General features: G+C 38.8%; 3 protein-coding genes across 4 annotated transcripts in view; all 3 read right to left on the bottom strand.

Annotated features, from left to right (window-relative positions):
- Positions 1–464: 464 nt before the first annotated feature.
- On the bottom strand, positions 465–7,362 carry LOC145229518 (procollagen C-endopeptidase enhancer 1-like). 2 transcript variants are annotated; one of them, XM_080094874.1, is made up of 9 exons: positions 6,963–7,362; positions 6,608–6,751; positions 5,833–6,056; positions 4,998–5,226; positions 4,055–4,224; positions 3,166–3,418; positions 2,529–2,689; positions 1,610–1,804; positions 465–1,006 (listed from the first exon to the last, which is right to left on the bottom strand). In XM_080094874.1, the coding sequence occupies exons 1-9, from the start codon at positions 7,037–7,039 to the stop codon at positions 645–647; spliced, it is 1,815 nt and encodes a 604-aa protein (XP_079951000.1). In that variant the 5' UTR covers positions 7,040–7,362; the 3' UTR covers positions 465–644. The 2 variants fall into 2 exon arrangements, with proteins under 2 accessions (XP_079951000.1, XP_079951001.1); XM_080094875.1 differs by having other exon boundaries at positions 3,166–3,415.
- A 189-nt stretch (positions 7,363–7,551) lies between these two features.
- LOC145229517 (kelch-like protein 9) lies at positions 7,552–10,093 on the bottom strand. Its single transcript, XM_080094873.1, has one exon. The coding sequence runs from the start codon at positions 10,013–10,015 to the stop codon at positions 8,108–8,110; it is 1,908 nt and encodes a 635-aa protein (XP_079950999.1). The 5' UTR covers positions 10,016–10,093; the 3' UTR covers positions 7,552–8,107.
- A 1,113-nt stretch (positions 10,094–11,206) lies between these two features.
- LOC145229516 (plexin-A4-like) overlaps positions 11,207–12,997 on the bottom strand; it is a 28,233-nt gene continuing 26,442 nt past the window's right edge. The window contains exons 31-33 of the mRNA XM_080094872.1: positions 12,565–12,777; positions 12,406–12,481; positions 11,207–12,090 (exon numbers count right to left, since the gene is read on the bottom strand). Of these exons, the coding sequence (XP_079950998.1) occupies positions 11,920–12,090; positions 12,406–12,481; positions 12,565–12,777 (460 nt within the window). The 3' untranslated portion in view covers positions 11,207–11,919. The remainder of the gene's footprint in view (positions 12,091–12,405; positions 12,482–12,564; positions 12,778–12,997) is intronic.

The following is a 12,997-nucleotide window of genomic DNA, read 5'->3' as shown; positions in this document are numbered from 1 at the left end:
ACCAGAGCCACTATATTGTGACTCTGAACTAACGGACATTACCTTGCGCTTAAAAACTTTAAAAGGCACCAAAGGCCAAACAAACTCTTTTTAGACATGAGGTGGCGCTCGAGGACACAGCAGCTGGGCGGCCGAGCACAATGGCAAAGGCGGTTTCTGTAAATTTATGCTAATTTGGTAACACAAACAGACCGGAAAATTAACATTTGATTCTTACTGACCTATTATAGGACCACAGCTATTGTTACATTGAAGGCGAACAGTAGGGTTCTGTAAATTATAGAACCAAAATTAAATAATACCATCTAATAAAAACGCTCTAGTTTGTGAAAAACACTGCCTACTCTGGTTTTTTGCGACAACTGACTTATCCGGTGGTAACATGCAGGAATGTGGTAAGTTAAAAGAACCTTTCCATCGCATACCCTTAAACATTTTGAAAGTTGACACTTTAGTTTTTCCTCACCTACATATGTCAGAGCAGAGTAACAAATTTTTTGTGCCAAATTTTATTGTAAAAGAAAACAAAGAAAACTGTACACTTTTATGAACTAAACACACGAGAGTACATACTCATGAAGTTTTGCGTTATTTTCAGGCTCTTGGTAACAACATCTTAATTACCCTCGCTGATCAGGATTAACTTATTGGTTCTTTTTCGCCGATCGTTTTTTTCCTTTTCTACGACTTCGACGTGTTCCACGCCTCGCTCTACGGCAGCGGCGAATCGCCTTTTTCATGAAAGGAACTAATTTTTTACGGAAGGTTTCCATAAAATCATCTGTAGTCACAACTGCACCCTGAGCATCACCGGCTAATATGTACTTAGATCGCCTTGCAAGCGGCGGTAAACACGATGTACATGGTACATCCAACCAGAATCTAGTTCCTCGACGTTTTCCCGAAGTAAAGCTGTCTTTCTTAAATACTTTAAGCAGAGAAACAAAAATCTTTGCAGATTGGTCAGTTCTGGATTCTTTGATTTTGAGCAATTTGAACAGCAACACTGCAAAACAAACATTGTCTTTAAAATAAAAGAAATACGAATCAACCTCGGTCATTTCGGACCAGTTTGGACCAAAACAAGTGTCCGCATAAGACGAAGATCAGCATTAACCGATTTCGATTAGTTTAAGTAGTACCACATTACAAATCATTTCTACCCCAAGTTTTGTCCGAATTAGGCGAATACTCGGATTAACCGAATCTGTTTTAACCGTGGTTTATTGTATGTCGTATTGACATTAAAAAGATTTTTTTTTCAGGAATTAAGGGAGAAATAAATGTGTGAAGGCTTGTTGTTTGATAGAAGACTAACGGACCCTGCTACAAATTTGGAAAACCAATGCCTCGAATCTGATTGACTTAAAACATATTTTCTAGATGTCCAATCAGTATGAGAAACATAAACATCTGCAGGAATGAGTATACTTTAATAAATACCTTGCTTATCGTATAAAAACTTTAATGGTGGTTAGGTCAGTACTCAATGATGGTCAAGTAAATAAATGTACATAAAAAAAAACTTACAAAAGAATGGAATGTTCTGGAATTTGGGGCATACATTCATTTTGTTCTTATCACTTACTCGCATATTCGAAACACTTACCGTGTGACGATGTACAGGCGGCTTCAGCCATGTCCTTGGAAATGCAATCTATCGGACAGCCAGAAGATACCGTAGATGCTTGCGAGGTGACAAAAATAGAAGCTTGTGGGGTGGTAGCTGGTGGCTGAGTGGTTGTCAGGGCTGATGTAGACCGGAATACAGTAGTTGGTACAGATGATGTTGTGGTTGTAAGCTCTGTTAAAATAAAGGATTCGTGTGTGGTCACTATTGCTTTGATTACCCACTTACGGAAATTTCATAACCTATATGTGTTTGGGATACATGCACTGACGTGAACATTACAAATGACCTTCTAGAAAGTTTCTAATATTCAATTTTCACAAAAAATGCAAAATATGTCTGGGTATAGATGTTTGGTATGAGTGGTATGCTTTGGGTCTGGTTAAGCCTTTTAGCTGAAGCAGAAAATCATAGGAATGTAACAAAACACAAACAATCAAGTCCAAAATCCTGCACAAGAAAGTAGGATACAACCGGTGGTACCAAACACCACTGGTTTTTCGGATTCATAAAATTACTATAACACTAAGGGTTATTTGGGTTGGGGTGAGGATTTGTAATTGAACACGTCTGGTTTTAGATACCTTTTTAGGGCTTATTTTCTCACAAGCGGTACCATGCAGTGTTCAGTACCACGCGCTCACAACTGGTGGGCAAAGGTGAAACACGGTTACAGCTGCTATACAATCTTATTGTTAGGCAAGTATAGGTGACGGTAGCGCCTTATAATGGATGCGTAAGTGTTAAAAATCATTAGACAGGGCAGAAACTTGGCCGAATGGTTCGGCGCGCCTGACCCATTACAGACATAAAAAAGACCTGATCGGGATTCGTCCCCGGCTGTTTCCAGGGTTCGAACCCCGTGAAAAAAAATCATGATACATCTGCAATGACCGACCTGTTGTGGTTAACAATTCCGTCTGGTATTCTGCCCGGAATCCGGCCGCACTTCCGCCGGAATCGGTGACAAACACAATGAACAATTCATTGGTTTGAGATTCCAATACGGTGTTTTCCATCGACCCACAATATCTTGCTATTGGTGTTCCATGTTCTTTTCTGCATTTAAAGTTAGTTTTTATTGTAGTGTTGTCAGTGTCATTCACTCAACCTATCTAGAAACACAGACTACTTCATTGTATTGCGAAATCAATTACTAGTCGGATATATCAACTTGAAAACATAAACATAGATTACAGACGAATCCAGTTAATCGCATAACCAATTTGCCTGTTTTTTATGCAATTTACCGGACTAAGTAATTAACCGGACGATTTTTTGATCAATGCTGGCCACGACAAGGCTTTAACGTATTCGTCTGTAACGAGAATAACTAAAATTTCCCAAAATATCCTGCGATGAACGGTTTTGTAACTAAAAGCAAAATTGTGTGAAAATGTGGACGGTTAGGGCTACTTGTGTCGGGGTGAGATTTTATTTAAAAATAACATTAAAACTAACTTTTTTAATACTTTCTTAACGTATTCCTTCCAGAGGAACGCCCCATGTTTTTAACCATTTCAGAAACAGCTTACCTTCCAGCATAAACGGCAACGTAGTCAAATATGCAACCTTCGTGTTGTTCGAGTTCAAAGTTGGTAAAAGTGAGAGTAATTCGTGAATTTATTGGCGTTAAAATGCGCCAGGAACAGCGAAGATTGGATTGGTACTGGGCTGTCCGCTTGTAACCAGGACTGGTAAAAGAGTCACGATCGGCAGTTAGGTCAGTTGTGTGTTGACAAACTGAACTGGTTGGTGCACCACCTACTTTCGGTTTTTGCGGCACTGCTGAAAAATATTTATTGGCTATTACCGAGGCAATCATTTATAGTTGTCGTAATATGTGTTGTCAGATTTTACTGTGCTGTAATTTTTTTTATCATACAGTAGAAGATAACAGCAAAACTGCACTTATTTGTGAGCCAAGTTTTAATCCAGGGGTGCCTGTGTGACCGTACCGCCGCGTGCGGCATCTATGCGGCCGTGAACATGTTTATTAAACATATGGAGACACTTGGCGGCCGTTGGTAAAATTGGGACTTTTGATACGATGCGGCCGTCATGGCGAAAAGGTTGTGCATCCCTGTTCTAATCGTACACAAAAATAGCCATATTTTGTCAGAGTGGGTAAACTGAAATGTAGGCATTTGATGTTCATGATTTCAATAAACATTTACGCCTACATTTCAACATTTAAAGGCAGTTGGTTTTTTCGAATTCGCGCTTTAAAACACATGCATAAAAAATGTTGTAAATAAACGGCATTTAATTATGTCTAGTGTGCAAAAAGATTAAACTTGTCTATGAAAAAAATTACTGTCCATTAGCCCGTAAAATAAACTATTACCAGCGTAAAAAGCTTTTACAAGCTAATATATTGTGCAATATTGTTAGCCTAAGGCAAAACCAAACAGTTCATGTTACGTGTTGGTGAGGTAGTTAAGCTCGTTTGCCGACCACTGAGCGTTGTATATTCGGCCGAAAAACCATCATCGTTTCCGCTTGAGTCTGTCGTAAATATAACGAACATCTCGTTTCCTTTTGACTCGATGTAAGATGGCACCTCGTTGATCTTGCAATAGCGACCAAGGAACCTATAACACAGTTGCCTTATCAAATCCGGCAGCCTTAATCAATGGCAACCTAATAGATGAAATATATTATAAGGCAAAAGAAACTCCTATCAACATAACATGTGAATACAAGTCGTTTTTGTTCGAATGAAAACTCAGCGAGTGATTCATACTTTCAGCTTTCTAGATCATGGGTGGGGAACCTATACTGAGTACTGCGGGCCGCATGTATTGCACAACATTTTCAAACGGGCCAAATATTTATTTATTTTCAAATTCCGTGTAAAACTAAAAATACCCAAAGCACACTAGTGGTTTTATATTTCATCGCTCCAGTTTCGATTTTTTATGCTTGATGTTTGCAACATACAAGGCATACAGGTTTATCACATATTTTTATGCTATGTTGTATACTTAATAGTGACAGGGCCACATTACAAAGGCAGGCGGGACGCAGGTTCCCCACCCCTGTTCTAGATCTTCTCATGAAACAAATCGAAGTTGGGCGCCATGTAAAGTCCAATAGCATCAGATACAGACCCGAGGCGGGCCCGAACATTAACATTCATTTTGGAAGGCCTGTGGGTAAACCGCTGGGTCATTTGGGTGAACACTTTGGGAGAATCAACTTTGGATAACTACTATGCGTAAATTTAAATAAATTTAAAGCACCCTTTCTTGATCAAACGTTTGAAAAAAAACAGCGTTAGACAGAAAAAGTAAAAAAAAATTGGACAAAGCAATTTTTGTCTCCTTCATCAAGATAATTATAATTAGCGAGAAAAAAATTGTACCTGGTTTCATCAGAATCAGTCCAACCTCCCACTATAGTAACAGCGTCGTATTGACATTCCTTTGACTCCTCCAGGGTAAGTTTGTTGAAGGAAAGCCGAATTGTGCGATCTTGTGCCGTGCGCAAATGCCAAGTACAGGTCATACTGTTGGGGTAGGGAGATTTCGGGAAGTTGACACTGTGGAAGCTTCCCTCATTCCCAGTCATTATACCGCCACACGAGTTGGGTGCTGCCAACAAATGGAAAAAGTTCTTTTTCTAGCACCGAAAGCTAATGTAGCCTACTTTTAATTCTGAACAAGAAAATTTCCTTTTTTGCGCCAAAAACTACCTGAGTTTCATTTTTACACTTTAACTTAAATAGCTAAAAATTGTAAAAGTTCCTTTTTTGCACTCAAGCTATGGTCGGTTGTAACTTACACATACAAAACTTGCCCATTTTTTCGGTTAATTCAATGCACACAAAGTTCATTGCTTGCATTTATGATACTTTTGGGAATCATGCTATCTGCATGCCTTCAGAACAATACACGGTTGGTTGTCTTCAAAATTCAGACGAACAAGTTTAAAATGAAAGGTGAAGTCACTTCTCAATACCAACACACTCAATAATTCACTCAGCAACTACTCGTTTCGAACAGAATTCGTGAGGCATGGCTTTCAGTTTGTTGGAAGTAACAAACCGAAAAGCCATGTGTCGTAAGATGGCTACAATAGCCAATGCGGCCTTCGTCTTGTCGCAAGCTGCACCAATGAGACCTTATTAGTCGAAACGGTGTGCAATCTATACTGTCAACATTTTCAAAAATTTAAATTCTGTAGCCTATTTCACATACTTGCAATGCCGGGCGCCACAGAAAAGAAAATCGCTGTAAAGCCCGATTTTTGAGTACTGTCGTCTGACTTGAGTCGTAAAAGCATTCTATTTGATGTTGTTGTCGTGTCGCTCGGCTTGAAAACACCGCAGAACCTTCCAAGCATTGGATGCGACGTAGTGGGACCATTGTATACCGAAAGACTGTCGTACCCACATTTTAGACTCGATTCAATGTTAAAATGTCTAAAAAAATATCAAATTAAAAGTTTATGTTCTAATTGAAACACAGTTGTGTAGTAGACATACGACATGTAAAAACTCAAAGCCGTGGTTTGCATTTGAAAGAACATCTATTCAACAATACTACGACCATACCAGAGTTGTAAACGGGCCTGAAAACTCTGCTCGAGCCCGAATCGTTTTTGAGAAGCCCGTTTAGGCCCAAAAGTTTGATTGACAGGCCTATACATTGTAGCCTCAGGAAAGACAAAAACAACCACAATGGACAATTATAGACAATTGGTCTTGAACAAGGCGGTTTAGGGCGGTTTGGCATTGCGTCAGGAGTGTAAAGTCAGGCCCGAATCAAGCCCGTTTTTTTAAAGAAACTCAAGCCCCAAAAGCCTGGCCCGACTAACAACTCTGGACCACACCGATGGCTAGAAATTTATGACGCGCAAAGCTATAAAACCAGTTATTTTACTGTTTAAATTGCTACGAACGGAAGCAATAATCACGTTTCAAACGTAATTATACACTTTAAATTACACTTTTGTGCTTTGAGTTGAACGTACTTGAAAGTCAAAAAAATTGAGCGGTCATTTTCCACCGTAATTTGCCACTGGCAGTTGCTATTAGCATCGTACGGGTTCGGAAAATTTGGTGATAAAATGATCCCTTGTCCTTCCCGTATTGTGTGGTTACATCCACGATAGACACTGTTGAAAAGGAAAACAGTTGAAATTGAGACAAGTTTATTTTGTTTGGTTAGAAAATACAAATACCACATTCTTAATATTTACAGTAGGCCCTGCCGAGAAATGGGAAATTTATGCTAAACCTGACTGAATAAAATCAATGTACCATAAACTATAATCTCCATAAATCCAATTTTATCACAACATTAAACAGTCACTGTGCGTACGGTACCTGCCTGTCGCGTCTTGCCCTTCAGCGGAGATTACACAACCAGAAATAGTCAAAACCAGCAACCAACAGAAATCCATGTCAAGAAAACACGGCCTTCGTTGCCGCTTAAAAACACAGCTCTGATACTGTACTTAAAGAACTGCCTGGACGTTGGTCTGTTCCCCTTCAAACTAAACTTCACACTACGGCATCACGCCGGAACCCATTAGCAGGTGGCCTTTTACGACCCATCATCTTGCTGGAGTAAAGCAAAAGCAGACGTCTCGCCATTTCGTGCTGTCGCTCTATTTATGGAGAATAGACTTGGGCCAAAAGAATGTCGTCTAGCCAAATTTATGCCCACTTTTGTGGTGACTTTTAGACCACTTGGCAGGGGTTCACACAAAGCAATGGGCTATACATTTACCCTGCATGGACCTTTTCAACTCGATGTAGACGTTTGCCTTGGGAAAGCTTGTCTTGTGTTCAGTCATCAATTGTCATGTGTTCAGTTTTGAATTTTCTGAGACTTTTGCCTTGGAAAACCATTATTTGTCATGTGTTCAGTTTTGAATTTTCAGATTTTCCTACAGCTAACAAATGATGCCAACTAAATATGGAAAAAAAGAAACATTAGCAGAAGTAATTGTTTTAATTTTAACCATCACCAAGTTAGTTATTGCCCGCAAACACAACAGATAAAATAATCTCTCCATTTATTATAAGGAACAAGACCACACAAGGTAAACATAATCAACAAAGAAAAATGGAAATACATATATTGAATGAAAAAACAGCAGAGAAAAGAAATGGAAAAAAGAAAGAAATATTATAACAGCTACATACTTCAAAGAAACATATCTTTTTCATTCAACTCAAGATTATTAACAGTGGATGTAATTTTCAAACAATGTATGTTTAAAGGTCTTCTAATGACCATTTAATGATCTATAAATATTACAGTTGTTAATAACGAGAAAATCAACTTTTATTTCATCCAAAAAGTTTGTTGCTAGACAAGATAAGAAATCCTAACGTTACAGTCTTTTAAAAGTAAAATAGAAGCACTTTCGAATATTTTTTCCAAGCTAAAACACAACCAGGCATTTTTGCACATATGAAGTAATATAATACAAAATTTTGAAAAAAGAGAATACTTTACACCTTTAACTCATGTCCACATCTTCATCTTGTTGCATGTTTTCATTGCTGTTATTTAACCTTCGAGGCTGTTGTGGTGGTAGTTCTGCAAGCAGAGTGCCAGGTATACGGAGTGCACAGCATGACACACTGGTCAAGGGCTCTGGAAAGTCAGTGGCCTTTTCCCAGACATCTCTATTTGGGTCATAGCAGGCAACAGTACGAACATCTTTACGTTCTCTCCAAGTATGACCACCAACAACATATATTTTTCCACCCACTACAGCTGCACCAGCTTCACTCTGACCAGCAAAGAGTGGTGCTACCTCAGTCCACTGTTCAGTTTTGATGTTGAACATTTCGGTTGTCAGAACATCTCTTCTTGCTCCGTTGGTTTTGTTGTTGCCACCAATGCAGTAGAGTTTGTCCTCAAAATCAACCATGCAGTGCAGGCCTCGTTCTGTCTTTAGCCTTGGTTTTGGCTCCCATTTGTCTTCTTTTGGATGGTAACAATAAACTTCCCTCTGAAATCCATCAGATGCAAAACCACCAGCAATATACATTTTCCCACCACATGGTGCACCGGAATGAGCACAAACTGAATGTGGTAGATCAACTACTGGTTCCCATTTATCACGATCCACCCTATATCTCTCAGCAGAGCTTAGCGGGCCAGTGTGATTGCGGCCAGCTATCGCATACAGATACCCATCAATAGCACTGACATGAAAATCCGTCCTAGTTTCCAACATGTTGCTCATTTTCTTCCAGCGATTGAACCTCGGGTCATACCTGTACACATTCGACATTGCAGTGCTTCCATTGTTGTCAAACATTTCTTGACCGCCGACTACAAACAGAAAATCATTGAGTACAGCAACACAGTGGCAATATGCTGGTAGATCCATTTCACCCAAATGCAACCAGAGGTTGGCTTCCTTGTTAAACAATTGAACTTCTCTTGAAACATGATTGGTTGACTCCTTTCCACCGATGGCAACCAAGCAAGGCATTACTGAGCGCACTTGAAAGCTAGGTGATTGCATCAGTGGCTTTTTATGGGGTAGCATGTGATATTTCGTCGCTTCCAACAGAAGTTTCATGCATTCTGGGTCATTCTGCATGAAATGTACAGTCTGTACTTTTTCATCAAGATCTTCTGGAGAAATTAAGGGAAAACGGATATGTTGCATGATACGAAACACCATGGCCAATCTGGACTGATCATGTGCCAGCCAACGGTTAGCAGCTTCGAATAGTTCGAGCTCTGAATGTCCACAAATGTCATTGCTCTCCAACAAGGCACATATGTCAGTTTCGGAAAGCCTTAAAAACTCATCAGTTTTGACAAATTGTGTAAAATGTGAGAGAATAAATGCACGCACACAGTCCTCTACCTCCGTCAAGTTGAAAAACTTTGCTATTTTGCTGATATCTGCACAGTTTTGAGTGGATATCTCTGACTGCAAGAATTCACAACAGAACTTGACAACTGAGAGAATCTGTAAATGGTTTGCGGCAAAAAGTATGTCTTGCATGTTTTGAACATTCAGGTTTACAGATGATGTGTATATAAAGTCCAGTACAGCCTGCATTCCGATAGCACTAAAACCCTTTAGTTCAATGACATCTTGGTGACTTTCTTTCATTTCTGAAGTAAACATAGATCTGAAATATGGGCTACATGAAGCAAGTACAGCGCGGTGAGCTCCGAACTTTTGTTCTTCAACAAGTAGATGTACATCGCAAAGTGACGCTTGTTTCCTCAGTTCATTTAGTCCAGTTAAAACTCGAGTGTCATGTACTTGGGAGGTGTATTGTCTCGAGTCCCCATTTTGTGTCATAACACACTGATTTGTAGGACTGTCTGGTTCTGTTGGTTCATAATGGGGATGCAGATTAGGAAACTTGGCATTTGCCATTTTTGCATCCATACAACAACCTTTATTTTACAAATTTAAAATCAAAAATGCTAAATTGTCTGTTAAGAAACAATAAACGTTAACAAGGAACACATTTAAACGGCATTGCTACATTTAAATTATAGTATGTTAATACAGGGAATTTTTCCCGATTCTTTTAACATTCTTGTTACAATTTTCACCTTTTATGCCATATAACATAAGTTTGGAAACATTTATTTACAGGTTTAAATCAGTTAGCTATGGTATATGGAACAAATATTTTTCACTTATGAAAGCTTCTTCAGTGTCTTATACTCTTATTCATATAAAATTCTGAAAACGCTTTCATAAGCAAAACATATTTGTTCTACATAAGACAACTAACTGATTCTAACCAGGAAATAAACGTTTCCAAGCCTGTGTTATTTTATTTCAAGAAACAAATAACTTAAAAGTCAAACTGACACAGCTGTTAAAAAACTTTAACAACTGAAAGCACTAAGCATGTTAGATGTTACATTCAAATATACCGAACACAAGTATCTTTGTCACATAATACAACTCACAGTAGTCCATAACACACCACGGAAAGGAAGTAAAACCACGCATTCAATAACAATGCCAGGCTTGAAATAACAAACACCTTCTGATTAATCATTAATTTAGAAGCAGTAAAATGGAAAACATTCAGTGCGAAGGTAATTCACACTGATTGACGCAACGCAGCTGACAAATCGATTTAATTTGTTTAAAATGTCTGTGAGTTTCTCCTGCATCGGCACTTTTAATCAAGTTAAAATAGACACTGCGTTAGTTTCATAATTATTTATAATAATAAACTACCAAAATCGATAGGTAACCGAGGATTTTTTTCTGTAAACTAGTCGGAATGAATCATTTAACGAACAACTTTGCATGTTGGCTGTCTCGTACGTCAGCTGCAAACTAACTACCGTACAAGGAAATGTGGCAGTCAGACAGATTTGAGGAAGTTACCGTTTGCAAGATTTTAATGAAGCATATATGTGCATTTTTGCTGCTATGCTAATTATTTACAGTTATTTACAAATATTCAAGTAAAGTTTTAAATATGGGTAGCCTACATCGATAAAATAGCTCCACTTTTCTTAAGTCGCTAAACAAGTTCTTCGTTGCCTACAATTTGCCAGACATTTTTTTAGCACCTAGTTAATCTACCATACGCCTTCTTGGTGCTCCAAATCGGTTTACAAGTTGTATTCACAATAATCAAGCATGAAAAACTTAAAAGGAGTCATTTGGATCACAACAATAGGCGTAAAAATATGTAGTGACTAAAAATCAAACATTGGAAGCAGAAAATTAAAAATTATGGCATAGATTCGCGACGGGTTGGTCTAGCGCCTCGTGTGGCCATTGGCACTGACGATCGAAAAAAATGAGCACCTAATTTATTGTGTAAGTGGCCCACAGACAAAACGGTCGCATCCGTAAAAAAGAACATGAAACACGATGATAAAATAACCGGACGTCGTAGGGCATAGATAGACAAAAAATGCGAAAGATGATTAAAGCTCCACATTACACGATTAGAAGAATTAATCTAGACTAGAGGGTAAAATGACTACCTTACACGCTTGGCAGCCAACATGCAAGGCATTGCTGCCTGTAAACGGCGGTGTATGGTAATATGTTTGTTATAACACGTTTTACACATGTTCGACAGAACACATAAGGCAGTAAGCTTGCGGGTGAATTGACAAATCATCACAGGGTTAAAAGTTACAACAATGCGTTAAAGAACTTACGACACCTGCGCAGAAAAAAAACCGAAAGAAACAATGGGCTTAGAACGTAGCTTGCGTAACACCTCTCGGGCGCCCCCCTTCGACAAATCTTCTTCCATCATGGGACGTAGGCAGCCGTCACTTTATAACGTGGCTGGTGTCATTTGTTCAGGAGGCCCCGTTGCTTGGTAGGCAAATGCCTTCGAGCCTTTCTGGGAGCTTTTGACGTATGGCCTCTGGTTCGTTCATAAGAGACTCTAGAATTTGGTCGTAGTACCTTTGAACATATCCGTACAGCTGCTGTAGGGCGGCGACGGTATTGAAGTCACCCGAATGTGCCTGTTTAAATTAAATCGAAACATGTTAGAAACGGTAAAAGGTTTGGTTAATAAAACGGCTGATTTTCTCAGTGTTGTTGAATCAGTGTTTTAAATTTGTACTCATGTAATACCTTTGTCGACTGACTTTTTACGTTTAAGGCGACTCTGGCCAATTTGGTTAAAAACAGCAACACATGGAAAACATTAAGGGTTTGCTTTTTTAGTGTTGTTGAAATTTTGAAGGCTAAAATTTTGTTAACCGTCTCAAGAAGCCTGTTTTTTTCAAATGCAGTTTTTTCTTCAATTGCGACAGGAAAATTTACTTTAAACTTACGTATGATTCTTCTTTCAGAAAAGCGGCCATGTTTTTCGGATTAAGCCTTGGCATTTCTGTAATGTCCGAGTAATATCTGCACAAAATACATAAACATGTCATAAAATGGTGATAAAAATGCTAAGACAGATTGCAGCAAAAAACTACTAACAAACTTACGATTTCACCCAGCGCCTGTAGTTTGGAATATCTTTGGCGTAGAGGAGCTTATTGGAAGGAGAGTCCTTTCCATATTTATATTCGGCAGTTGAGCAGGAATCCATAAAGGCTTGAGCGATGACGGACAAGTAACAGTCAACGATCGCTGATTTGTGGATGTCAAATACGAACTCTGGATTCTTGATCATGTTCACCCAAAATCGTAGCGGTAAACTGTAAAAAAGTAAATCTTTTAAAAATCTTTGCAAATATGTTGTTTTGTTGCTTAGCGTTGTAAGTCGGGCCGGGTTCGGGCTCAAGTCAATATAAAAGGTTCGGGCCCGATATCATAATTGGTACCATTTGTGCCACAATCTCACTTACATACAGATCTATTGTTTGTGGGCTTTGTTAAAAAATAAAGGCTTGGTCCCGGTTTCAAGCTTGTACTTTC

This window comes from Phallusia mammillata, chromosome 5 (genome assembly GCF_965637545.1).
Source record: "Phallusia mammillata chromosome 5, kaPhaMamm4.hap1.1, whole genome shotgun sequence".
In the NCBI taxonomy this organism is placed as follows: domain Eukaryota; kingdom Metazoa; phylum Chordata; class Ascidiacea; order Phlebobranchia; family Ascidiidae; genus Phallusia; species Phallusia mammillata.
Note: the sequence above shows the minus strand (reverse complement) of the source record. Positions and strands in the feature narration are given on the sequence as shown.